Here is a 26,177-nt window from a genome sequence, read left to right on the forward strand (position 1 = left end):
CACTGTTGGATCCTTGAGCATGGCCCTTAACCCTGAACTGCTCCACTGTATCCTGTCTCAAGTGTAAGTCTAGCAGCCAATTGAATAAATGTAAATGGACATCATAGAGAGAGAGAGAGAGAGAGTGAAAAGAGAGAAGTGACAGAGTTAGACAGAGAGAGAGAGAGAGAGAGCTCTAGTCCATGTCTAGTAGTATCCCACAAGGGCTATGGGCTGAGAATCTGAGTTATGTCTCTCCTAGTCAGACTGGCCTAATCAGCTCTCACCAGGGAGAAGCTGACTGCATAGATCACTGATTCAGGCAGGCCGCTTTCTTACATGAGGCCAGACACCACATGACAGACAGAGAAAGAGACAGACAGACAGAAAGATAGGGAATGGAAAAAGGGAGGGTTGGGTGACAGATGAAGATTGAGACAGTAAGCAGAAATAGAAAGCAATATCAGCAAGGGGGCAGGATGTATAGAAAAGAAAGTGACAAAATATCTTACTGGACGTCGACTTCAAATTCCGTAGGGATGTATGTGGGATGTAAGAGGTGCCAACTGCAGTAGAAGCCCTTGGGGTACGTGTTTGATCGGCACGTCACCTGCGGTTCCCTCGGAGGAACTATTGAGAGAGAGAGAGAGAGAGAGAGAGAGGGGTAGAGGAGTCAAGAGAAAGACAGAGAAGAAAATAAGCACTTTGTCAAGCCTACTGCAACTCCTCAGATAACCATCACTCGTCCAAAACATCAGTCCCAGAGGTCTTTTAGCCTGCAGTAACTGCTTACATGTAAACCTATTTGTCTTTTCTTTGGAGAAGGAGAAAAAAGGATAGAGGTGAAACAGGATAAGAGAGGAGGAGTGGAGGGTGGGTGTGAAATGGGGAATGCAATAACCGCCCCAGTCCTCCTTCCAGATTAGGGCCCTTTCTTGAACCACCACTGGACCGTGCCCTTCACCACTGAAATTGAAACGGATGACTCGGACCAGTTGCCTGGGTGATGCATAATATTAGCCGCCTCTTCCTTTCTGTCCCAGACACGGGCTTAAGCCACGATGCCAAGTGAGTGCTTCCCTTTTCCATAAGAAACAAAGCCGCTTTTAGGGCTCAATTCTTTTCGGCTCTGATTACACTAACCGCTATCCCGATAACACAAAGGACAGGAAATAAAGACTGACCGTGCAGCATGTCAGAAAACGTTATCGTATTTTGATAATCATGTAGTACTTTGTGTTAGTAAGATGCATGTAAGAGTCTTATTTATGACCCTTTAGCACTTAGAGCACATTATTTGGTGTCATTAGTCAATGTCAGATAAGTCATTAACAATGATGATGAGATGAGAGCTCTGTATCCATTATACAAAAGGCCTTCAACTGAAGTGTTACTTGTGTTTATAGTGTAATTTTACAAAGCCCATTTTGACCCTGACTAATATACTAAGTGTGCTTTAACATCTAGTAGTCTGTTTACTGCATCAGTGCAAAATGGATTTTCAATCTTCGCTTGCTAATTGGTTTGGTTTGGTTTCACATATATAAATAAAATGTAGGGCAAAAACATATTTGAAAACCCGTCAGAATTACATCTACGGAAAAAACAAACAAACAAACAAACAAACAAAAAACTCATGTCGTAAAAATCCCCTGAGCACTCAGAGCCAGTACAAAATAAATGATTAGACAATTATATAAACAACTAGTTAAAAATATTTTGTGCATCTCATCTAGTGTTAACTTCCTCTCTTTTTTTCTGTTGTCCAGAAGACATCACAATTCTGCACTACAGGTCTGTCCTTTGGTTCAGTTTAGCAGCTTGTATCTACAAAAAATGTTTCCTGTAACCCAAAATATTCAACTTGTTTGGTTCACTTCCTGCACTTGGGTCAATTCAGGGATCATTCACTTTCTCAATGCAGTCAATTGCTGTGTTCTCACCTGCCTAACATACTGATAAATCTTGCTTTAACATCCATCTATCTATTTTCTGTACTGCTTGTCCTACACAGGGTCGCTAGGAACCTGGAGCCTATCCCAGGGGACTCAGGGCACAAGGTGGGGGACATCCTGAATAGGGTGCTAACCCATTGCGGTTGATGTAACTTATTCCATCTCAAATGTTTAAAAAATCAACTATCCAATTTTCTCTTACAAAACCAATGCTGTTTAATTCTGTACTTTGCTTTTGACTTTCAAGTGACCCTGACACTCAATTCATTAGTCCACCGGAGGATCAATCACCAAATGGTCTTTAGGCTTTCGACGAGCAAAGCAAGCCTATCTGTACAGGATGACATCAGCCCAGTTTAGACAACATGTGATTGCAAAAGGGGCTGCAATATATTCTGCTGTCATGTGAGAATAATGAGTCTCTCAAGGTCTGAACATCGGAATATCCTCCACTGGGTTTGAGATGATGGAGAAAATGTAGCCGAGTGAGTCCAGGAAGAAAGGGGTGGATGTCAGGGAGTACGATGAGCCTGACCCTAACATTCCTGCTGTGAGCTTGTCACTCTGTGGCTTTGGAGGCTCTCCTCGGGAGGCGCATTCCACTCCAGCCTCCATGCCACAGGGGGCCTTTCCTCAACCTAGGGCCAAACAGGCACTCTGACAGCTCACACACACCGGAACCCCACCAACACACACACACTTCACCTCAAATGAAAGCAGACGGACATCTACACAGAGAAGCATCTCAAAGACGCATTCGGCAAAGAAGCAAAAGCCGCAAAACAAAACAAGATTGCCTTTTCAGGAGCGTTTGCAGCCTAGCAACGCTTCTATTGTTCCCTTTATGATTCGTTTTTCTCCCTTTTTTGGATGGCACAGTGTTTTTGAAGTGACAACAAAGAAATACATCTGCATTCTTCCCTTTTTGGTTTTGTCATGATTTAATCTAAGGTTCTTTCGCCACAGCAACAGCTTTAGCCTGATTAACAAAATAATCGCTTAAGCCCACAAACTTAAAAAAAAAGAAGACAATCTTAATTGCAAATAATGCACACGTAAATTTAGCAGAAGCACACACAACTTTAATCGTATTTGCTTCAAAATTAAGACAATCGCAGCTCACTGACATGTCTTAATCGACCCCTGATTACACCAACCAAAGCTGTGCGGCGTTCTAATGCTAAATGACTTGAAGAACTCAAAAAGGAACATTCCATATTCACCATAGTGAAATACAATAAATTCTGCTGGTATTGTTAAGATCTGAATGTGGATGGATTGGTGGATTTGAATGAGAAGGTTAACTGTGTGTGTCTACGTGGACTTTTGTCCAGCATTTCTCAGGCCTCTCCTTTGTACTCTTTTCAATGCAGGAATGTGCATGAAGAAAGCAGGGTAGGGCTTCTCGAGAGCTTTCCCATCCCTAGTGACCATATGAAAACCAAAGCAGCTCAAGCATATGCTTTTAGAAGTCTTCAAAATGGTGTCACGTCTTATGCAGGGGGAGTTAAATGATACCCTTGGAAACGTGTCAGTGGTTGGAATCCTTAAGGGAAGGTACAAAAAGGAGTTAAATACTATTTGTAATAAAAGCTGATAATTGCACAAGTCAACAGAGTGCGCCGATTTAGCTGTCAGAAATAGTAATCACACTGATGAGAAAGTTCTGTTCAGCGTTTAGAGCCTTCGATGACTGTTGACTCAATTTACTTGCAACATATGAAACCGTTTGTCTTTGGCCTTGGCTGGATGCTCCATAACCCCACTTTACCTTCAAACGTTAGGCATCTCACAAAGCGCTGACAGCATAATTTGAGATTTATCTCTAGTCCAAGCCCTCTGGAGCATCAGGTAAACTCCTCTACACATTATTTCATCTAGATTCCACTTGGACAACCAAATTCATCTGACGAAACTTCCTCACCCAGCTTTAAGTGCATGGCCCCCTGCTCTTCGCTTCCGTAATCAGAGGTTGTTAAAGAGTCAGCACAATGAAAGACACATTCGCAGAGGTCAGCTGACAAATGTCAAGCAGACGGGCCACATAAAAGGCGTGTGAGTGGATCCAAGACAACCCCCCCTATCATTTATAAGTAGTGACTCCCCTCACAACCGCTTCCTTTTAACAGGTCTGAAATGCCAGCTATGTGGCCAGCAATTGGAAGCAGACATTAGTGGAGATCTGGATAGGGTTAGATGGAAAAAGAGGCTGAGATAGGGAGGCAGAGGCGGAGGGTAAACCCACCTAACTGAACAGCAAGCTCCTCTTGTAAATTTAGACACTTAACAGGCATTTAACTGACATACTGATATGGCATTTTTGGCCCTATTTAAATCTTGCATTATATATGCTTTTGGTATTTCGATCACGATTGGACAGTATTTGACAGGTGTAAAAGCACATGGCACTCGCTGTAATCAGAATGTGATCAGATTTGTCAGAAAACCTCTCATCACCTCTCAGGCAGGTGTAGACTCAGTTAGCAGTGTGTCTTCATCAGACTAGCATTAGGACTATGGTACCTGTCATGACATTATTCCAAAAAAAGAAAACTGAGCATCATATTAATGTCATCACATAACAAAAATGGATTATTTATCATGGCTTGGATTATTTTGGTTGGAAATCCTGATCATCCATCATCTATAGTGAGTAATTCACTGTAGCAGCTCTAACAGTTCCTGACAATACTGTTGTAAATACAACTCTTTCTTTGGGTTCTGAAGAGATGCCTTTTCGTGGCATAGAAAAGATATATTTCATACAACGTCAATTCTGAAAAAAGTTGTAACAGTATGGAAAATTAAAATAAAAACAAAGAGGAGTGGTTTGTAAATGTACTTTGTTTTGTATTTAAACAAACAAAAAAAACATATAAAGACAAGGCATTTGATGTTTTCCCTAATCAACTGCATAGTTTTTTGAAGGTAAATGCTTGTTTTGAAATTGATGCATGCAACACATTCCAAAAAAGTTGGGACAGGGGCAATTAAGGACTAATAGCGATGTGACAAGTTGAAATAAGAAGGTGATGTGAAACAGGTGAGGCAATCGTCTAATCACAGTATATAAGGAGCCTCCAAAAAAGGTCTTTCAACAGATGCGTCAGTGAATAATCCCACACTCTGAGAACATCATTCCCCAAAGACAAATCGGTAGGCTTTTGGGCATTTCACCTTCTACAGAGCACAATATAATTAAAAGATTCAAGGAATCCGGTCAAATCAGATTCTGTAAAAGGCAAGGCCAAAAGCCACTTCTGAATCTCTGATCCCTCAGACGTCACTGACTTAAAAACAGTCATGAGTATCTGTAATGGATATCCTGACATGGGCTCGGGAATACTTTGGTAAACCTTTGTCAGTCAACACCATTCGCCGCTGCATCCACAGATGCAAGTTAAAGCTTTACTATGCAAAGCAGAAGCCCTACATCAACACTGTCCAGAAGCGCCGCCGACTTCTCTGGGCTCGCTCTCATCTGAGATGGACAGTAGCACGGTGGAATCGTGTTTTGTGGTTTGATGATTTCAAATAGTTTTTGGACAAAACAGCTGTCATGTTCTCCGGGCCAAAGAGGAAAAGGACCATCCGAGCTGTTCAGGTCCAAAAGCCAGTGTCTGTCATGGTATGGGGATATGTCAGTGCTCAAGGCATGGGTAACTTGCACATCTCTGAGGGTGTCATTAATGCACAAAGATATGTACACATTTTGGAGCAACATATGCTGCCATCCAGAGCAGGACAACGCCAAACCACATTCTGCCCGGATTACAAGCGCATGGTTGCGTAAGCAGAGAGTGCGGGTGCTAGCATGGCCTGCCTGCAGTGCAGAATATGTGGTACATTATGAAGCGCAAAATAAGGCAATGTAGGCGCCGTACAGTTGCGCAGCTGAAGAAATGCATAATGGATGAATGGGGGAAAATTCCGCTTGCTAAACATAACCAATTGGTGTCTTCAGTGTCCAAACACTTAATAAGTGTTATTAAAAGAAAAGTTGATGTTACACAGTGCTAAAGCGTCGACTGTCGCAACCTTTTTGGAGTGTGCAGCGGTCATCAGATTTGAAATGAGTGTATATTTTCAAACATAAATTCACAGACAAAGTCATAAAGGAAAACATCAAATAATGTGTTAATAATGTCTTTTCAATATCGTACAGGGTGACTTGAATTATCAAATGACTCTTTTTGTTTGGTTTTTTTGCATTTTCCATACCGTCACAACTTTTTCGGAATTGGGGTTGTACAATTCAACAATCAACAACAATCCCACTGCCGTGTTACCAGCTGTCTCAGACCACACCTAATGTAGCTATCTTATTTGCATTTTGGTTGGGAGAAATGATATGCAATCACAAAGTATACAGAATGCAGACAATCAGAAAAGACATAAATACCAGGAGTGAATGGCAAGGCATGATCAGCATGCTCATCACTCTAATGATATTCAAATACCAAGCACATATTAAGGTAAGGTATTCATGCCTCATGTTGAGTCTTCCCATAAGCTCTGGATTCATTGCTACCATGACCAGGATAAAGCAGTCACTGAAGATAAAATAATGAATGAAATAATGAATGATTATTTGAACAGTGACACATTTCATCACTTTATGATTGGCTTACGATGCTATATCATATTTTGCAACATTTGCTAGTTTAAGTGGTTGTAATTTCTTACCTGCCTAAATTGTTGAATGGATCAACTTAAGATCTTATAAAAGGCATGATGAGCAATTATCACCTTAGTAAATTATACATAAAGTATACATAATTTACACACACCTCTTGATTTTCTTCAATATTTACTCCAACACTGTCTGTAGTCAGTGTCATTAAAACCTAAACGGCTCCCTCTTGGGCATTTCTATGTAAAGATTCACAACAAGCAAAGAGGAGTCAGGAATTCAAATGGGAAAAGCCATCATCATAAATTACCCAGGTGTACATGGTGAAAGTGCCTGTCTGGCATCCTATCAGGGAACGACTCAGCTGCTTCTATGCATGCATGTGAATTCATCTCATGTCTTGGATTCTAATTGAGAGTCCAATATAACGAAAGCCCTGTAAATCCTGTACTGAGGTGCTTATCTAAGTGGAGTGTGCCTGGCATATAGGAGACCACAGCTTACACACTTGACTAAATGAAATGTGCCAATAAATCATCAATCTCCATTGAGTACGCAGTGAAAAAGAGGACCAGTGGTCTCTGATTATCCAGCCACAAAACCCTCTACGCTCCTGCTTACTCTCATATAAACAGAGCAGGGTGTTGTTCCGCTAGCTGCATTTTGCTGCCGAAACATTTCTACATCTCTGCTATTTGTCTTCACAAACAGGACAAGCAGAGTGAAAAAGACAGAAGGGAGAAGAAAGAAAGGAGTCAGCAGCCTTGCTGGAAATGATGCTAGGATGTCTTCGAGGCTAAATCCACTGCCCTTTAGATGCAGTAAATCACAAGGTAATATTCTGTGTAGGGTTAATAATCCATTTAACACGAAATGCTCAGGAAAACCACTGAATATGCACTTCTCAAACTAAAATGGATCAGTGTGGAATAAAAAGCTTTGACTTAGTATGCATTGTAATCGCATTTCCCTCAGTTTTGCCTTTAGATCGAAGGCATGGTTATGCAGTACAAATAAAATTTTAACAAATTCTTAAAATCTCATTATAAGGTTGAAGCCTTATATTAATGAATCTTTTCTAATAACAGAAATCCCACTCTTTAATTACAGGTAATGAGGCTAAAGCTAAAGCATGGCAACCTTTTGCTTGTAAGTGCAAATATTTAAATTAAACCCTCTTGTTAAAAGGTCAGTGCTTGGGGTTGTGTTAGCATTGTTGTCAGGGCAGGTTGTAATCTATTTTGAAGGCCTTAGAATGAAGAATTTTAAAAAGGAAATGAAATGAAAGGAGTTGATTATATAACATTTGTCAGTCATGCGTTTCTGAAGCTGTGCATATTTTTTATTTGACTGCAGCATTAGTCCACAGAGAACTGCCCCAGAGAACTGCCCCAGCAACTTAAGGCTAAGGCTGTTTTATTTGTTTTATTGTTTAAGTGTTGATATTCTGTTATACTTTTGAAGGAACAAGAAAATCAAACACAAAAGAATATGACTTTCAAAGACTCAGTCTGACGAAAATGGCAGAAGAACCTCAGGATGACTCGAGTGATGCAAAAGATAATTACATCCATTACTCTCTCCGCTGTCAATCAGAATGAGACTTGACAATCATGGGTATCTGTAAGTTTATGTTTATGACAGGGGGCAGTCAGGGTGTTCCTCCTAGTGTTCAGCTGCCCTGTGAAGTAGCTTGAGCAGCAGCAATTGGAATAGCTACAATGGCTGGCTACACATTTCTTGGAGGAAGCATGTACAGTACTTTCCATTTTTAAATGAAGCTTTAATGAAAGATTTCACCTCACCCTCCCTGGTTGGTAGTTGTTGTGTGATAAGGGATAGCTGGCTAGTGTCTGGGAATTGTCAAATGGCCAAATTAGGAGAAAATTTGGTTTAAAAAAAAAGAAGAACTTCAGAAGTGGCAATTTCTCCCTTCCTTTCATGTAGAAGTGAGTTTGGAGGGAGTGAAGAAAGGAGCCGCTGTAGGCAAATATACATCGATGTATTAATAGGCAAATATGCATTGGAATTCCACATTTCTACCATAAATCACGACATAGAGAAATGTGAAAAACTTATCTGGCATAGTAGTTCTGGGTGATCTGATGTACATTGCAAGGTATCACTCAGAATTACTATGCTAGATAAGCAGCCTGGTGGACAAAGCTGATACACAAACTGTAGCTTGTTACCCAACAGTATACACAACCTAACTGGACCATACCTGCACCATCATCCATCATACTACCATTACAAAGGAACCAACCATGAGACAGCACCCTTACAAATTTTTAATTGAAGAGCAACAAACCATCAAGAAGAAAATTGATACCATGCTTGAAAGGGCATAACCAGGCCTTCAACATCTTATTGGCCATCAAAAGTAGAGTTGGTATCCAAGAAAGGAGGTAGTACACAATTATGTGTAGTCTTTTGTAAATTGAATTTCAAGGCCTATCTTGAAGGTGTTGTTACTACCCTATTCGAGGTCTCAAAGTGGATATTGCTTATTAAAATGGAGAGCATCCAAAAACTGCTTTACTTGCTCTGAAGTGGTTGAACATACAATTTATACTTCTTGGACGATAAAATGCTGCTCCTACAGTATGTTCCAGAGTTTTATGGAAACAGTCTGGGCAAAACTAAAAGGCAAATGGTGTTTCCTTTACATTGATGAAAGGTGCATACTCCAAGTCCATAGCACAACACCAGCTGTTTTCAGAAATGGCAAGGAAAACAAGATTAACTGCAGCAGTGTAATGACACATCCAAGGTCATTACATGACTCATTTACATTTACTCATTTGGCTGACTTATAATTAATACTGAGCAGGTGAGGGTTAATGGTCTTGCTCAAGGACCCAACTGGGGTAGCTTGGCGGTGCTAGGATTTGAACATAATCTTCCTATCAGTAGCCCAAATCATTGATCACTAAGACACAACTTTCATTAAGTGAAGGAAAATTGTAATTTTATGCCTGATACTTTCTCATACATTCCAGATGCCAAATATTTGTCTGTAGACACTCCTTATTTCGAACGACACACTGATTGGTCTGACATCACTAAAGAACAAGAAGTTGTCACACATCAGGCTGCTGCCAGTCATCAGCTGAAGACTTCACTAAACATGATGCAGGATAAACCTTCCTCGAGAGTGAGGCCAGAGGGGAAGCCAGCACCCAGACAGAATTGGATTTGTGTATAAACATCTGTTCTCTGGTGCCTAACAAGCATCAAGCACAGGCAAACCTCATTTGTTGAAATTATCTGCCCTAATGCAATCCACACCAGAATTTGAAACAGGGTACATATATGGGAAAGATATTATGGGTCCTCTACCTAATCATAGATAATTACAGTAAATAGGTTGAGCAGTTTCAAATTCAGACTGCATAGAATAGCCAGCATGCTCACTAGAGAAATGTTCACACATTCAGGTATTCCTAGATATTTGGCCTCTGACTGAGGGTTCCGTTTATATCCCATCTCCTCAACCTGACTACAGTCTATCATTCCCAAATCAATCTCAATTTAGAACAGTAATCACCCATGGGTACTATGGTTAAGTGAAGTTCATTTTGCCCAAAAATCTGCCTGCCAAGATATTTCCTGCTGAGATAGTACTGAGAAGATTAGTAAAAGCTCTATCTTCAAACTGTAGCACTTATATGATGGTATAAAGGCAACTTCACCTTCAGGTTTGGGAAAATGTCAGTAAGGTGCAGATTAAACTAGCCAATCACAAAAGGTCAACACGACCCATCAAGAGTCATAGTTTGGGTAAGGACTTGTCTCATGCGAGTGTGAATTACATTGCAGACATGTCATAAAGCAGAAGGGTTTAGAGCAATATATCAAACCAGTGAATCTTTAAACTAAACATTATTTTGCCATCAATTGAAAAAGAGAATATTTGTAACCTGCATGGGAACAATAGACATTTCAATGTATGCTTATAGGTTGTGCAATGTTTTGGTTTTTTTTTGCCACTATGAGGTGATAACCTGTTTAAATGATCAACATTTATATGGATCAAGTCTAGCTGGTAGAAGGAAGAACATTGTTGATCAACTGCTTGTTCTAATAGGCAAGTCTCTAAATGTGGCAATATTATAATGGGTAAGGAGAAATACTGCATTTGTCTGACTTGTATATAAAACCTATATTTTATATAGATATGTGTGTGCATTTTTTTTTTTTTGTGCCAGCTCAAATACCTGCCTATAAAAGCATGTAAAGCACAGAAGCACAGCTTTTTAATGGGGATTTTTAGTGAACTTTGAAGAAATTATATTTAGGACAGGGCACATGTTTTGTGCTTTAAAGCTAGTGGATTAATGCAGCATTAGTATTATTTGAGTAAGAGTAAATACCACTGAGGACTACTCCACTGAAAGGACAGTGGAGAGAATTTCTAAAAATAGATTTTCAAAGAATCCTTTCATTTTCACTCCATTTTATGTTATGTTTTGGAATGTTGTGTTGTATGGTAAGATAAAAAAAGGGAAATAATGAGTCACAGATTTCTGAGTACTAGCTGTTTAGCTTCCATTAACCAATTGTTTACAGTCCACTTACTGTATAGAGACAAATAGGTATTTGGGGAAGTTTAAGGATGTAAAGAGTTCCTGGAAATCCTGGATGTAAAGAGGAATTCCTGTGCAGGTTCTGCTACTGTGGCCAAGCTTTGTGGTCAAACTGACTATTACAAAAGAAACAGACTATTATCTATTATAGAAAAAAAAAAGTAAAAGTAAAAACTGTACAGTTCATTAGAGTGCAGTTCATAAAACCGGTACCAGTCTTCATTCAACAGATGGACAGTCATCTGGTAACTTCCTGAAATTGAGCTCTTATATCAGTGGAACATCATCACTAATAAGCCTATTAAGATTGAATGAACAGAAGGCGCATGACTAAGCCGGTAATCTTGCGCACACCACTTGATCCTTCAGGCATTCTCAGTTAATTAGTTGGAAATAGAGGGCCAGGATAATATTTATTTCAAAAATTGTATAGAATAAACAAGTCTAAATGAACATTTGGAGGCAAAATGAAACCTTAATTTGCTATGTAAAAGCTTGTGACAAGAATGGACTCAACAACCTCTCTTTCATTCTTTCATTGTGCACATCTTCAGCCTTTGACATGTTTCACCCTGATGGTTAAGGAGCATCAGCTACAAAATATCCAGAGTGGAGGAGATTGGGGAAGCATCTAAAGTAGGACCAGCATCAAATACAGTATACCAGTAAATATGCTTGTGCTTAACTAATGTGAGGTGGCATTAGTTAGAAGGAATTATGACAAAAAGCTTTACTAGAATGAGAGAAATCATTAACATGACATTAATGATTAGTAATGTTATACGGTTTAGTCACTTTTTGCTAACAAAAATTATATATATACATATAATATAATATATAGATAGATAGATAGATAGATAGAGAGAGAGAGAGAGAGAGAGAGAGAGAGAGAGAGAGAGAGAGAAGTTATAAGATACCCAAAGCAACTATTAATATTTTTAAAATGTTATTTTTTGGGACTGAGTTGGGGAAGTGTTCCTACAAAAAAAAACTGTGTGATTGTATTATACAGTTATCATACCACGAATTTTTCATACAATCCCAGCCATAATTCAATGATCCAGTAACATGCACACTTTAATCAGAAAACAAAGGTGTCTTTGTGTAAAGTGGATCTGAACAGAGGTGTCATTAATCAAGAACACCAGGACAAGTGTCAGAAGTTTCAGCTTTAGTAGAGAGTCACATGCCACACTTTGATCACTGAATGTTAGCATACAGTATATCTTTCCATTTCTCATCAATAATTGCAAGATTAGAAGGTATGACAAAGAAATCTGGCATCAATTTAATCCTTAATAGTTTCCACGAGTGGAATTTTAGGCTTTCATCAAAGGAAGGGCAGCAACAAAATATCCCAAGCATCAAGTTGCAGCTCTTAGATCCTACCAGTTTTGACATTTCACAGATTTCACTTAATATAGGATTACTTAGTTATGAGTTAGAAAAACATTCAAGAAACCCCAAATAGGTTTAGTGATTTTCTGCCCTTCGAAATGAAATCCTGTGTTGGTGGCTCACACAGTAAATGTGAATGCATGGTTGAGTGTAGCTCAGGGAGGTTTCTTGCCCAGTCTCGAGTGCTGCGGCTCTAATATTACACAGAGTGGCAGGGGATAAATGAAGGCCTTTGTGTTCGTGGAGCTCCCTGTCATTCCATAGTCATGCTAATGGCTCTAATCTGACAGTGGACTCCGTCTCCCAGCATCACCCCCACCTCTGCATTCCTGTCCCCCATGTCATTCGCAAGGAACGGCAGCATTACATGCCTGTTTGTTCTCTTTGTCGCATAGCCTTCCCAGCTATTAGGGCTCAGAGGAGGGAGGAGGGCAACAGCCCAAGCGGGGCATAGATTTGCGGGGGTTTTCCCTCCTTGCTGACTGCATTGGTTCTCCTGCTGCAGACGAGTCTCTATTATTTCCAATCAGGCAAGAATTTGCTCTTGTAAAGTCGTAGTCACTTACAAAATGAGAAATGCTTCTATAATCATGTGACTGACTGTGGAAGGCAGTCTTGAAGTTAAACTGGTTTTGCGCATGAGTCCTGACTGCAGGTACAGGGCTCCCAAGCTTGGCTGCAGGGAGCCAAAAGTTGTGTACATTGGCATTGCTGCTCCCTTATTATCCTAGCAGCAGGAGTAATTGAGCTGAAAATCAAAAGGCCATTGGAGTCCCAAGACATGACTTAAAATGCCAAGGTAATCTGGTGTGGCAGGCCCAAATGCATTTGCAGTTTAATGCCACATGCACGCTTTCAAGAGACAGTGAACAAGGGCCTGTTTTCATCCTGACAAAACATATCAGTGGTTATATTAGAGGAGGTTAAGAGTGGTTAAGAATATGTCATCTCCTAGGCAAACATGCTATAATGTCCTCTAATACATGTATTCAATAATTGAAAAGACATCTGGAGTGCAACTTCAAAGACAATTCAGTATTTGCTACTAATTCAGTGGCTGCCTGCCAAAGGCAGCTGATACTTAAAAAGTTTAAGGTTTAAACTGCGGATTAGATGTCCCATCAAGAGGATTAGTCTAAAATATGTTTGGATTTTGGCACTCAAGCTGAAAGTGTAGTGAAATTCCTGAGGGAAATAAGGTGATGCAAGAACATGACATTTCGGTGAATTGGCTACGGTTGGTCAGCTCATACACACAGGGTAAACAGGGTGCTAGGCACGCTGATTTCTGGCATATAATGTGTCAATGCTTCATTTCTCATGCAGACTGATGGTCGTTTCTCCTTTGAGATGGGAAGCTTCAGTTTCAACCAGAATTCCAATTTGTCCGAGTATATTAGGTTATCTGATCTGTGGGACTGAGCTTCGATTACTTCAGCAAGTTCCTACAGTCGGCTTCAAATCTGAGGGCTGTCCAAAATGTCAGTCTGATCCTCCGTCTCAAATGCAATTACCAGATGAAAACCGATACAAGAGCAACTGAAATAAGCGAATGGTAAATCATACTACATGTGAAGCAACTGCAGTGGAAATAGTTTAATCATGGATGAAACAAGGATGAAGTGCTCTCTAGTTTCAGCCTAGTTTTCTCTGTGAGGAAGATGACAGGTCAAGCTGAGTGGTTCCTCCATAGCATGTGCCAATTCACCAACAGTGTTCCCATGGAAATATGAGGCAGCTTAATATTTCTGATTGGTAAGCCAATAATCACTGAAAGAGATGCATTGGGGCTTGATTCTGCTCTATAGTGATCGCATAAATGATCTCTCTGTACCCAAGTGGAGATCAGTGCTTTGCTGTAAGATTGGAATAAAAATTGGGGCAAACAAAATCTCTGTAATTGCTCATACTCAATCAGATTTGTGTTTTATTTTGAGTTTAGTTCATGTATCGGTTCCCAACCCTGGTCTTGGATTACCCCTTGTCCTACCCACTTTAGTATTTGCCAGTTTGGTTCAGGAAGGGCTGTTAGTTAGCTGATTAGTTAAGGAAATGCACAAAAATGGGAAAGACAAAGGGAACCCCATGACTAGAGTTAGGAGCCTATGGGTTAAGGTGCTGTGTCCTGTTTAGACCAACCTTGGTAATAGTGCATAACTGTTTTGTGGTATACTTCTAGCTCTCAATAGTCCTTACAGAGTGCTAATGTAGCTCTGGTGAACGATAATCTTCACCACTTCTTCGTAATGGTTCTTTCTTATTCCATGACCTAAGAACAACTTTTCCACAAACAACTAGAAAATGTTGGAAGTAACCAAATAAAATAATGAGTCCTAAAGGGGCAGAATTACAGTCAGCTGGAATGCTAGGCGAGGGTAAAATGAGACGGATTGCCTCCAGCAATATGACATCCAGCAGCTGTAACTGAATATTGAATTTAGGAAGCAGGGTAAAGAGGGGAGTGAGGAATTGATTATGGCACTTTGCAGCTGCGTTTAGGGCCATGTTCTCTCCACAAAAGCACCAGTTACACAAGAATGAAATCAATGGCGGGGTCATGTCCATCGCAAGAAGGTATGATTGCCCAAAGGGTTATCATGTTTACCTCTGTCTCCCAGGACCACAGTGTGGAAAGTGGACGTTCTTCATACTCCTTCAAATTGATGCAGTGTGGTGGAGGCAAACAGAGAAATATACCCTTTGTGGCTGGAGAAGACACTGACATTGGGTTCTCAGTCATGCTTGGTGTAGACTATCAAAGTCTGGACCACCATGACATTCCACAGCAAACCACAGAATCAATCAAGAACCATAATGATTACACCATAAGTATATGCAGTAAATTATAATTCATCTAAAAGCTATAAAGAGGTGTATTGCTTAAACTTCACGACCCAAAATATACCGTTTTTTTGGTTTTGAACAAGTTATAGGAAAGTACCTATTTCAAGGACTAACCTTACCAAGCCAAGCAACAGATAAAAACAAACAGGAAAAAACACTGACCTCAGTGAACGTCTCAACCAAAGCTGTCATTATCCTACACTCTGAGCCATTCACCACCATACAAACTGCACCCTTGCACTGCACTCAGTAGTGACCACGGATTACAGCATGAACAGTGATTTGGGGAAAATATGCAATTCCGCATTAGGCTTTTAGGACTTATGGGCTAGACACACAACCCTCTGTCTCTACTAATGCCAGTGACGTCTGCAATGAGGACAAATCACCAGGCCTTAGCAGACAGTGTGCTTCCATCTCCAGAGAATTGTACAGATTCACTCCCAGACATCTGGTCCATTTACAAATTGGAAAACACAATTTAAAATGAAAAGAGAGAAAGAGACAGAATAAACGGTGCACTGAAGCAAGTTTCTGCAATAACAAAACCAGATTCCCTTTGCTGACTCTAATTAATATTGTTTACTAGCAGCAAAAGAGCATTAAGGTTGTCGTTTTAATAGTAAGCTAGCTTACTTTTCTTTCTCCTGCATAAATTATTTTTTTTTTTTTTATTTAAAAATACTTGCTTTTCATGTGCAGCTACTAAATAATGTAGCACCATTCCAAGAATATTTGAAAAATTTTCTATATGGTATAGGCTTTTCTAGTGTCTGATACAGATTTCTTTCTTTCTTTTTTTTAAAGAAGCTTATATGTGTAAATAAATAAATAAACAAAACAAAATAAATTGAAAGCATTAGTTTGTTCACTGTGCTCTCCATATCTCCCCTCTGGTCATCTTCCTAAAAGGATTGAGTCTCTCAGGAGGATTATTTCTCTCTCCATAATGACTGTATGTAATAATTAATGGGATTAGGAGATTACACAGTAGCTGGTCCAATCTACGCCCAAGGCCAGACTGCCCAGCGCCTTCTCCACACTTATCTGATGGCACGAGCTTGTCTCCAAATGCCACCATTAGCAGGGCCTTATGGAAAGCAGCCCAGAACAAACTCTGTCACTTTGGTCTGAGGATCTTTAACCTGTTGACACCAACTAAGGCATTCATGAGCAGCAACAGCTCTCTACACATCTATTTCGTTTGTACCAAAACTAATGCAGTCATTTAACATTTAATTTAATTTAAGATTATGGATATACAGATCATTCTGTTTCACAAAAGATTCTCCTTCTGAGTCAACATAATCATTCACTGATGAGTGGATTGAATTTAGCCTTTGCTGTTTTGAAACTGGTAGAATATATCAGATCAATACTTACACACATTGATAATTTCATAAAAGATGCCCTGATTTCCCCTATGTACTTTATGTTGTATTCAGGAACAGATCAGGTCAGGACCAGATTTTTCATTCGAACTCAATCAATTTCTAAACAGCATCTTGAATATTAAGGTTTACCTGTCCATACATGTAAAATAATCACGATAATGCTAAAAAGACACCAATGGACTGCTTAGGTCTATTCATTCCTTTATTCACTCATTCATTCATGGTCAGTAACCACTTTATCTTGGTCAGTGTCATGGTGAATCCAGACCCTACTTGGCCAGGCCACTGGGCATTACACAAGAACACAAACAAGTCCAATGTAGGGCACCATGCATAAATTTTCACATCTAGGGATAGTTTATAGTAGCCAGTTCACCCACTTCCATGTTTTTCAGAGGTGGGATGAAACCCACACGAACACCAGGAGAACATCTGAAACTCCATAAAGCAACCCAAGATCAGAATTGAACCAAAGACCCTGGAGCTACGTATGAGGCGGTATTGTACCACCACTGCAAAAAAAAAAAAAAAATTGTGTTTAAGTAGTAACAGTAACCTCTAGTTTTGAGTCTTCATTTCATTCCTGGGGGAAATTTTCTTCACCAGAAGTTCATTTAGGTTCAAATTTAACTGACCCAGAAAAGTGACCCAGATCAGTATCAGGTCAGATAATAGGAACCACATGAAAGACCTCATCCTCAAAAAAGAAATCAAGCCACAAAGGTGCCATTAAATCAGACAACAAACCATTTTTTATACAGATGACAGCTTACACTTTTCAGAAAATTCACCCAGCTTGACACTCCGTGTTGTCACTTCTCTCTTTCAATTAATTTTCAGAAAAATCCCCACAACCTTGACCAAAGAGGTAAAAAATATAAACAAAAACATAATTTTTGAAGCTAGCAGTGCCAGTCTGTGCCAACCTGCTAATAGAAAAACAAGGCATAGTTGGACATCTCTTAAATGACAGAGCCACAAATATGATTAAATTACTCAAGAAGTGGATTACTTCTGTTTCTTTTCAGCATATAGCTGTCAGTCCTTGGTGAATATAACTAGCCTATTCTAATTTGGGAGAAGTATGTCAGGGAGGCATTTAAAAGAAAGCTATTATTAATTTAAAATAATTAAAAATAAATAAATAAATAATAATAATAATAATAAAAACTCCCACATTTCTTTAACAGATTAATGATATTGGTATTTTTTAAGAAAACGTCCTGAAAAGACTTGGAAGATCAAGTAGTGGGAAGAAAACAACATAAAATACAATAGGAAAATGTTTGATTACTACTGATGCAGGAATTGTTTAAGTTCATTTACTGTGTAGAGTGAGTGTGCAATTGTTTTGTGAATGATGCATTGTGTGTAATGTCTTCTATTGACAATGCAACCTAGCTTAGAGGTACTGTAGCTAAAGTGTAATTTCTTGGAAAGCATTTGTGGCTTGACGGTTAAGGCTCTGGGTTACTGATCAGAAGGTCGGGGGTTCAAGCTGCCACTGTCGGGCCCTTAACCCTCTCTGCTGCAGGGGCACCATATCATGGCTGACCCTGCACTCTCACCCCAATCTCCTAACATGCTGGGACATGCAAAGAAAAAAGAATTTCACTCTGCTATAATGTATATGTGACCAATAAAGACTCATTATCATTATTTCCATGAAGAATATTTTATTGATCCCCTGAGATGTTTAAAGGATCAGCACAATGAACAAGAAAGCAATAAATCATTGCAGCACACAGATATCACTGAGTAGTAAGTGAAGAAAGGATAACTGCACCATTTTGGATCATATTTAGAATTTTAGAGACATTGCAACAAAAAATAAGACCCAGGGACACAGATACTATTAGAAACCTTGAGAGTCAGTAGAATAAGTGTATGCGCAAAGCCCTAACTGGCCAACATCAGGAAGGGTTTGAATCTGAGTGTGTTTGGAGGGAAAATATCTCATTCTAGAGTCCTAAACCTAAGGCCCCTGTTGTGAGTTGGCACTGGATTAAGACTGGATGCCTTTCAGTCAGCAGTGGCATGCATTTTTTGGGCTGCCATCAAAGACATAGAACATGGGCATATTTTTTGTGGGATCATAATGTAAAAGACAGCAGATTTCATCTAGGGCCGGGTGATATCTAAAATCTGGAAATCTGAGAGGTCCAAGCACCATTTGCGATTAGTACCCCCAGTAGCTAGTTCTTGTCAAGTTGCATAGAACACAAAAAAGACCACAGATAAACAACACTTTCAGGGTTTGTTATGAGAGATCAATTGGCAGATGGTGGCCATTTTGTTTGAGTAATAATTTCCTCATTAGAAATTTATTAAAAGTTTGGTACAAAGATGCAGTACACCAAATTTCAGGTCAACTAGATTTACTGTTCTTGAGAAATAATTATTTTAATTTGAGCTTGCCCTCACAGCATCATTGGCAAATCTCTTTTGCATCTTGTCAGAATCTTGTTTTTCAAGTTGTGTGAATCCATGCAACCCATTTTGAGTTACAGCTGTTTCAGTAAAATAAACTCTGCCCTACTGTTCCAAAATGTCAACATGTTTTCTATAATTATGGACTTTCAGACTTTCAGTATGAGTAATTTGACACAAACGTTGAGAAAATTTGCCAAAAAAGCCAAGGACTAGTTTTAGAAACTAGGTTTTGAATTGGCATGTTATGCGGATTAGCTCAAGATAGAAGTAGGCAGCGCTAAATGCTCCAAATTGTGAATGTCACACTAAACCAAGAAATCAGGGGAATTTTGTCTCTATGACTCAAAGTTATGGTCCAAGATGTAAAATGTCACTATGCCAATGTGGGTTGCCTTGCCAGAGTTTTTAAGACTTACAGTCTTTTCTCTCTGTTGCATTTTAGTGTGGAATCATGTAAAATAATAAGAATAAGGAATATAAACCCTAACAAATCCAATAGGGTTTCTGAGCATTTCGTGCTTGGACCCCTAAATATCCTTTTGTAAAAAAAAAATTAAAAAATAAATAAATAATCTTGTGTTAACCAATAACACCACAACCCCTGTGCATACATGCCTAATGTCACTGCTAATTTATTAGCATTTTATCACTAGATTCAAACTATTTAGGCAAATTTATTTAGTTATTTGTAAGTAAATAAGTAAAATGTAAATATTATTTTGGTGTGTTTACCTCACACCTCCAGGGTTGAGGGTTCGATTCTCGCTGTGACCCTGTGAGTGTGAAGTTCGCATGTTCTCCCCGTGCTTCAGGGGTTTCTTCTGGGTACTCTGGTCCATCCCCCCCCCCCCCAATATATGCATTATAGGTTGATTGGCATTTCAAAAAGTGTCCAAAGTGTGTGAATGTGTGTGTGATTGTGCCCTGCGATGGATTGGCCCCCCATCCAGGGTGTCCCCCACCTTGTACCCCATGCCCCCTGGGACAGGCTCCAGGTTCCCTGCGACACAGTAAGTATAAGCGGTACAGAAAATGGATAGATGGATGAATGACACTTCACTAGTTTTCTATCCAGTTTTCTCCATCATCTGTAAAGGATTAGCACAAATTGTGATAGGATTGCTGATATCCAATCACATTGTCCAATTGCTCAGCCAGAGTTTCACCTGAACCATGACTCGTGATCTACGAAAGACCCATGAAGTGTGTCCCTATTCCGACTCTTACAATAATATAAATCCTATATTGTCTACAGCGAACCAGATCAATTTCTCAAGGGAACGTCATCTCGGTCAAGACAGAACAAACAAACCAGTCTTCCATAATTCATAAGGATGATGTCCTCAAATGACTAGTCTCAAATTCAAGAGCCAAGCACAAAACCATCAGCCAAACCCTTGCATATGTTAAGTAAACAAGTCCCACTGCATGGCACTTATTATTCTGATCTAGTTTCAAAGGTTTGGTAAAATGCAGTATAAGCCTTAAGGGTGGGAAATAAAGACTTTTGATTCACGTTTTTTCATATTTCTTGTTGTGGTCATCAATATGTTTGAACCTTTGAGGGAAAATAGTTAAGGGCTCTAAGCTTTCTAAATGGGTTCTACGTAAACCTTTTTCTGATAGGGACGCACTCTGTTATAGAGGTCCTTTAAGGGTTTTTCCCAGAAAGACAAGCCAAAGAAGAATTTAGGGTTGTCGATCGTTTTTTCTCGAAAGTATAGAACAAACTGTATAAAGTTTCTAATATAGTTAAAGTCAAACTGAACTCTTGGCAAACTCAGCAGTGCATCAGTCCACTTTAACATCTATTAGTCCGTGTGCAGAGTCCGTCTCAGAGTGAAATTGAAACTTTTGGTTTTCTTAGGTTTCACACTGCACATAACTGAACAAACGAAAAATTTCAAAAATGGTTGCAGGGTGTGTAGGGCACTACGTGTGCATGTAAAGCATAGACTATGTATCTACAAATTACAAAAGCATGGAGAATATACAGTATCAACGTGACACGCTAAATAATTTGATAATTAAATAAATAAATAGAACTTTGGGTGCATCTTACCCAGTTTTTATTTGACAAAAGAAAATTTGAAAATATGAATAATGATGCATGCAACCTAAAATACATGGCATGTATGGTTACACTTCCAGCATTTGGGTCAATTCAGGGTCGAATTGTTTTCTCACTACAATCGAACCACATTAGACTGGTTCTTTTGTTCCACACCCCAAGTATGATTGCTGTGTTTTCACCTGCATAAATGAACCACGTCGAGGGAGATAACACACCAGTTTGATGCAAACAGACCAAATAGAGTAAATATGTGTAAGCACTCTTACTTTATCAGAAACCAGAAAGAAAGTGGGTTTACACTCCAGACAGCTTGCTTTCTGCGTACATTTTAATCAAACATCAGGAACAACTGCCGGATGAGTTGCGTGTTCAAATGGAACACTTGTTTTGTGCATTTGCTATTTGTATGCTCTACACATCACTTAATGTCAATATTTGACAACATTTAATCTATTCATCTTTTGCAGGGCATTTACTCCGTGTCAGAAATATTCTACAGACTGGGTGGCTCATCCTCCTGCACTCCAGTGAGAGCCGAATTGTCATTGTCCTAATTGTTGGCAGCGTCAGATAAAAACTTCTGACCACGAGATTCATCTCTAAAAGCACATCCCTGTCAAAAGGACTAACAGGAACTACATAATATAGAATGGGTTTGGATAAATAGATTGGATAATTAGGTTAGAAACGAAAGATGGGTGTCCATTTTTGTGTGTAGCATAAACAAATAACGCTGTTATCAGGGCTCTACCATCACAGACCACATTGAGTGCATTAAATATGTATAAAGCATGCAAACTAATCTTGAGCAACGTAGACCCCACTAAGACCCCTGGTTTACTGTACTCTTAAGCCTGGGAAAGTCCCAAAGCTTATCCGCATACACATAAACTGGATGGGAATTCTTAATGCTGTATCCACTAAAGCCCCTTTAACACACAAAAAAAACAACAACATATGAGTCGTTCTCTGCAGAGAAATCATTTCTCCAAATAACACTCTAAATCTTTACCATTTTCTGTTGTTTTAATGTCACATCAGCAGTTAGTGTGACAGCCTAATTCAGTGGCGATTAAATTCTTTCCCAAGTTTATTTCAAAACTTGTCATTTACTCTTAAAATACCTCTATTTAGACTTCCACATTTGAACTTGTAAAGTAAGGCAGTGATTTAATGCAAGACATCTGAAGCTTTGGTTCCAATGGACCAACTCTGACAAATCATGAGGGAGCTTATCAATGCTGTTTGGAAATAAAAGGTCAGGGGTGACTTTCCGAGAAGCATTGCAGCATGCATATTTAGTATGCAACAAATAGCAATAAATGGTTACGCTTGCCAGAACAACATGTAAAAGCAGACGTGGAAGCTCGTGCCAGAGCTCACATCTGTCTGATTTATATGCAGCAAAAAATAAATAAATAAATAAAAATCAACAACAGTGAGAATCATTCCTTTATTTAATCATTATTCATCTTCAGTAATGGCTTTATCCTAGTCAGATTTGCGTGGATCTAGAGTCTAACACTAGGTTAGAACACTAGGTGTGAAACAGGAATACATTCTGAATGGAATGCTGATCCATCACAAGGCCACTGAAAATCAAATTAATCAACAACCAAATTTGTAAATTTAAACCTTAATCATTAGTATTAAACTCTAAGGGTTCTTTGTATGATTCTGTATGTTTCTGTTTGGTCCATACATTTCATACTAGAACTAGCTTTGATTCCCTAAAGAACCATTTTAGGTTCTCCGAAGAACTTCTTTTTACATAATGTTACCACTGAAAAAATTGTAGTTTCCTGTTATGGCTTATAAGCTTTCTTAAAAGGGGTTATACTTGGAAAATACTTGTGGTTATATGGTTATACTTCCTGAAAGCGTAGGGATCTACAGAGAACATTTGAAGGATTCTCCAAAGATCCATTTAACCATTTTTTTCTCAAGTGTAGAAACAAACTGTATAAAGTTTCCAGCATAAACTCAAAATGAACTCTTAGTAAACTCAGCAGTGCCTTAGGGATGTTAAAGACCCATAATAAATAATAAAAAATGTTGCAGTCTTAGAAGAAATACATCATTACAAAAAAAATAAATAAAATAAAATACATTCAACCTAACACCATATTGGATTCTTTTCCTTGTAGTCTCTTTAGGGAAATCCTTAGAGATGCTACGAAGAACCCAACAACAGGGTTTTAGTATGGTAAGAACTCTAGAAGAACCCATTTCCCCCTAAAAGTCCCACTCCTTATGAGTCTATTGTTTGATCATTGGTGATAAATCTTAAAGGTGCTATATAGAACCCAGAAACAGAAGGCTTCTAAGTAGAACCCTTAACTACCTAAAGCACTTTTGAGGAACCTTAAGAACCACAACCTAAAGAGTTCATTTGCTCATCTGTGATAAACCTTACAGGGTTCCATATCAAAGACGGGGTCTAAGTAAGTGTCATGTGACCCTTTCAAAAGCTAAAGAACCCTAAAAGTGCAGGATCATAAACCTACAAGTTTCTAAATAGAACATGTTATTAGATGTTAGAACCCTTAACTATCAAAGAACATTTGGGAACCAATCCTCTTCCACACTTCGCCCCTAACATACGCTGCAACAGAAGGTTTCCCAACCATTTTATTAAGGTAAGAACCCTTAAGCCTATTTTTAAACCTTATTTCTAGAATGTATCCCAAATAACTGTACAGAAAAGCAGAAAACGAAAGGAACGTCTACTCTTAAGAGTCCAGGTTTAAAGTCTACAATAGATCACAATATAAAATGTCCCAACAGACCTGATGCACTGCCGTGCCATTAAAATATTCTGTACGTTTTCAGAATAGAAACACTGATGAACTTCAGCCATTTTTCTCCTGTTCTCCTCATGTTTTTTTTCAGTCTCATGTTGATTAATGGCAGCAGTCATCATTTGCTGACTGTCAAACTAATAAATGACATCCATTTACCAGGGAAGCATTTTTCACTACTGGAGGCTTAATCTAATAACCAAGCGAAAAAGAAAAAAAAAAGTTTGGATGGAAGATCACGGTTGGATTTTCACACTCTGCAGTGATAACCCCATTTTTAAATGTGAACTTAGACTAACAAGCTGCTTCCGAAAAGGACAATAATTAATGGCAGAAGTAAACACAAACTCTATTTCAGGGTGCCTGCTCTCTAATTATATTCATAATTAACTATCCCAGCATGAATATTCATTAAGTGCGGTGATATAGAGAGCGTCTCATCGCTCTCGGGTCACTAATTAAGTTGCTCAAGTGCAATAGCTGCAGTTCACAGGAGTCAGTACACAATATCACGAACATATACACATAGCCAAATACACACACACACACACACACACACACACACACAATCATTCTAATTAGCTGAACTTTTACACTCCTGCACATATTGATGACCTTAATGATACTCATTCATCAGAATTACTTTGCGATGAACATTAATAAAAGAGGCGGGCAATCGATAAAAGCATCATAGTGATCAAATGCCAAAGAGAGCGCGAGATGGCTACTCAGTCCCTCAGAGTGCTTGCTGAAAAATGTGAGATCCTACAAGAAGAGATGCCTGAAGTACTGTCTGAGATCCACCAGAACAGTTTGGTCCAAATTGGAAACGGTCGATCGAAGGGCCATGACTTCTGTCCGGATAGTGTTAATTTAAACAAAAACCCAACTGCCTTGTATTTAGCTTTGTCAAGTAGAAACATTTTTAACTTCTAAGATCACGAAGAATCCTTATTATAACATAATGTCATGCAAACATACGTAAACATAATGTATAACAATGTAACATAACAATTGAACATAATGTAACATAGCAAAGTGTAACATAACATAAGTAAGGAATAAAACACTATTAAAACGCTTTTAAAGATAATCAACGATGGTGTGGTGTGATGTGGCCCAACAGGAATCGGAGTTACTGTTACTTCCTTGACGTTGATCATTTTTCTATAACAGCATGTCCTGAAGTTTTATTCCTTTAAACCACAACATTTTTTTTTTTTTTTTTTTACCACACTAACCATTTTTAATTCATTAAAGAACAAGATGTTCTACATTTGATCAGTTCATAGTTCTATTTAGTGTTGTGGAACATCCACAAAAAAATTTTGTTCCTGTTATCACTTACGCTCTAGTAGTTATAAACATTCGTTTCTCCATCTGACTGTTCTTTTCTTTTCCTCTCCTTTGAAGTTAATCAGGCTAAAATAGAGATCGTCATGTTACAGAGAAACCACACAGTCCCGAAGACTCCCTTGTGTCAGGAAGCTTACAGTTACAGCTTTACCTCTGAATGTTACAAAGCTCTGACACTGGAGACTCCTTCCTTAACTCATTTTCACCATCTAATACAAATTATACACTTTTTTAATCAATTGGTTTATGTAAAGTGTCCCTCATACAAGCCCCTGCATAAGTTGTAACTATAGAAACACTAATGCTAATGTATTAGTGTTTCTATAGTTACAACTCATGCAGGGGCTTGTATACACATTATATATATATATATATATATATATATATATATATATATATATATATATATATATATATATATATATATATAAATCTTATATTTAGACAAGAAGAAACCAGACCAGACACCAAACTTTCTCCAGAGACATAGAGACCATCAATGATCAGACCATTATTACATTTCACTTTTTTATGCACACAATTTCCAATAATTCTTGGCTGGTCACCTGGTTCCTCATTCCGACTTCTGAAACATTGACAACATTTGTTTCGAAATCAACCCATTTCTAATTTTTGTTTCACAACATAAAGTCTAGAAATTCAATATTCATGGTTTCAAATATGGGGGAAAAAAAAGTCTATTCTGTGTGAAAAGGGTTAA

At 38.7% G+C, this 26,177-nt stretch overlaps 1 protein-coding gene across 3 annotated transcripts in view; it reads right to left on the minus strand.

Annotated features, from left to right (window-relative positions):
- Nucleotides 1-26,177, minus strand: part of cntfr (ciliary neurotrophic factor receptor) — a 183,318-nt gene that overhangs the window by 43,507 nt on the left and 113,634 nt on the right. For all 3 annotated transcript variants that reach the window (XM_053646065.1, XM_053646067.1, XM_053646068.1), the window contains one exon: nt 492-609. In XM_053646065.1, the coding sequence (XP_053502040.1) occupies nt 492-609 (118 nt within the window). The remainder of the gene's footprint in view (nt 1-491; nt 610-26,177) is intronic.

The sequence above is a fragment of the Ictalurus furcatus genome, chromosome 16, assembly GCF_023375685.1.
Source record: "Ictalurus furcatus strain D&B chromosome 16, Billie_1.0, whole genome shotgun sequence".
NCBI classification, from domain to species: domain Eukaryota; kingdom Metazoa; phylum Chordata; class Actinopteri; order Siluriformes; family Ictaluridae; genus Ictalurus; species Ictalurus furcatus.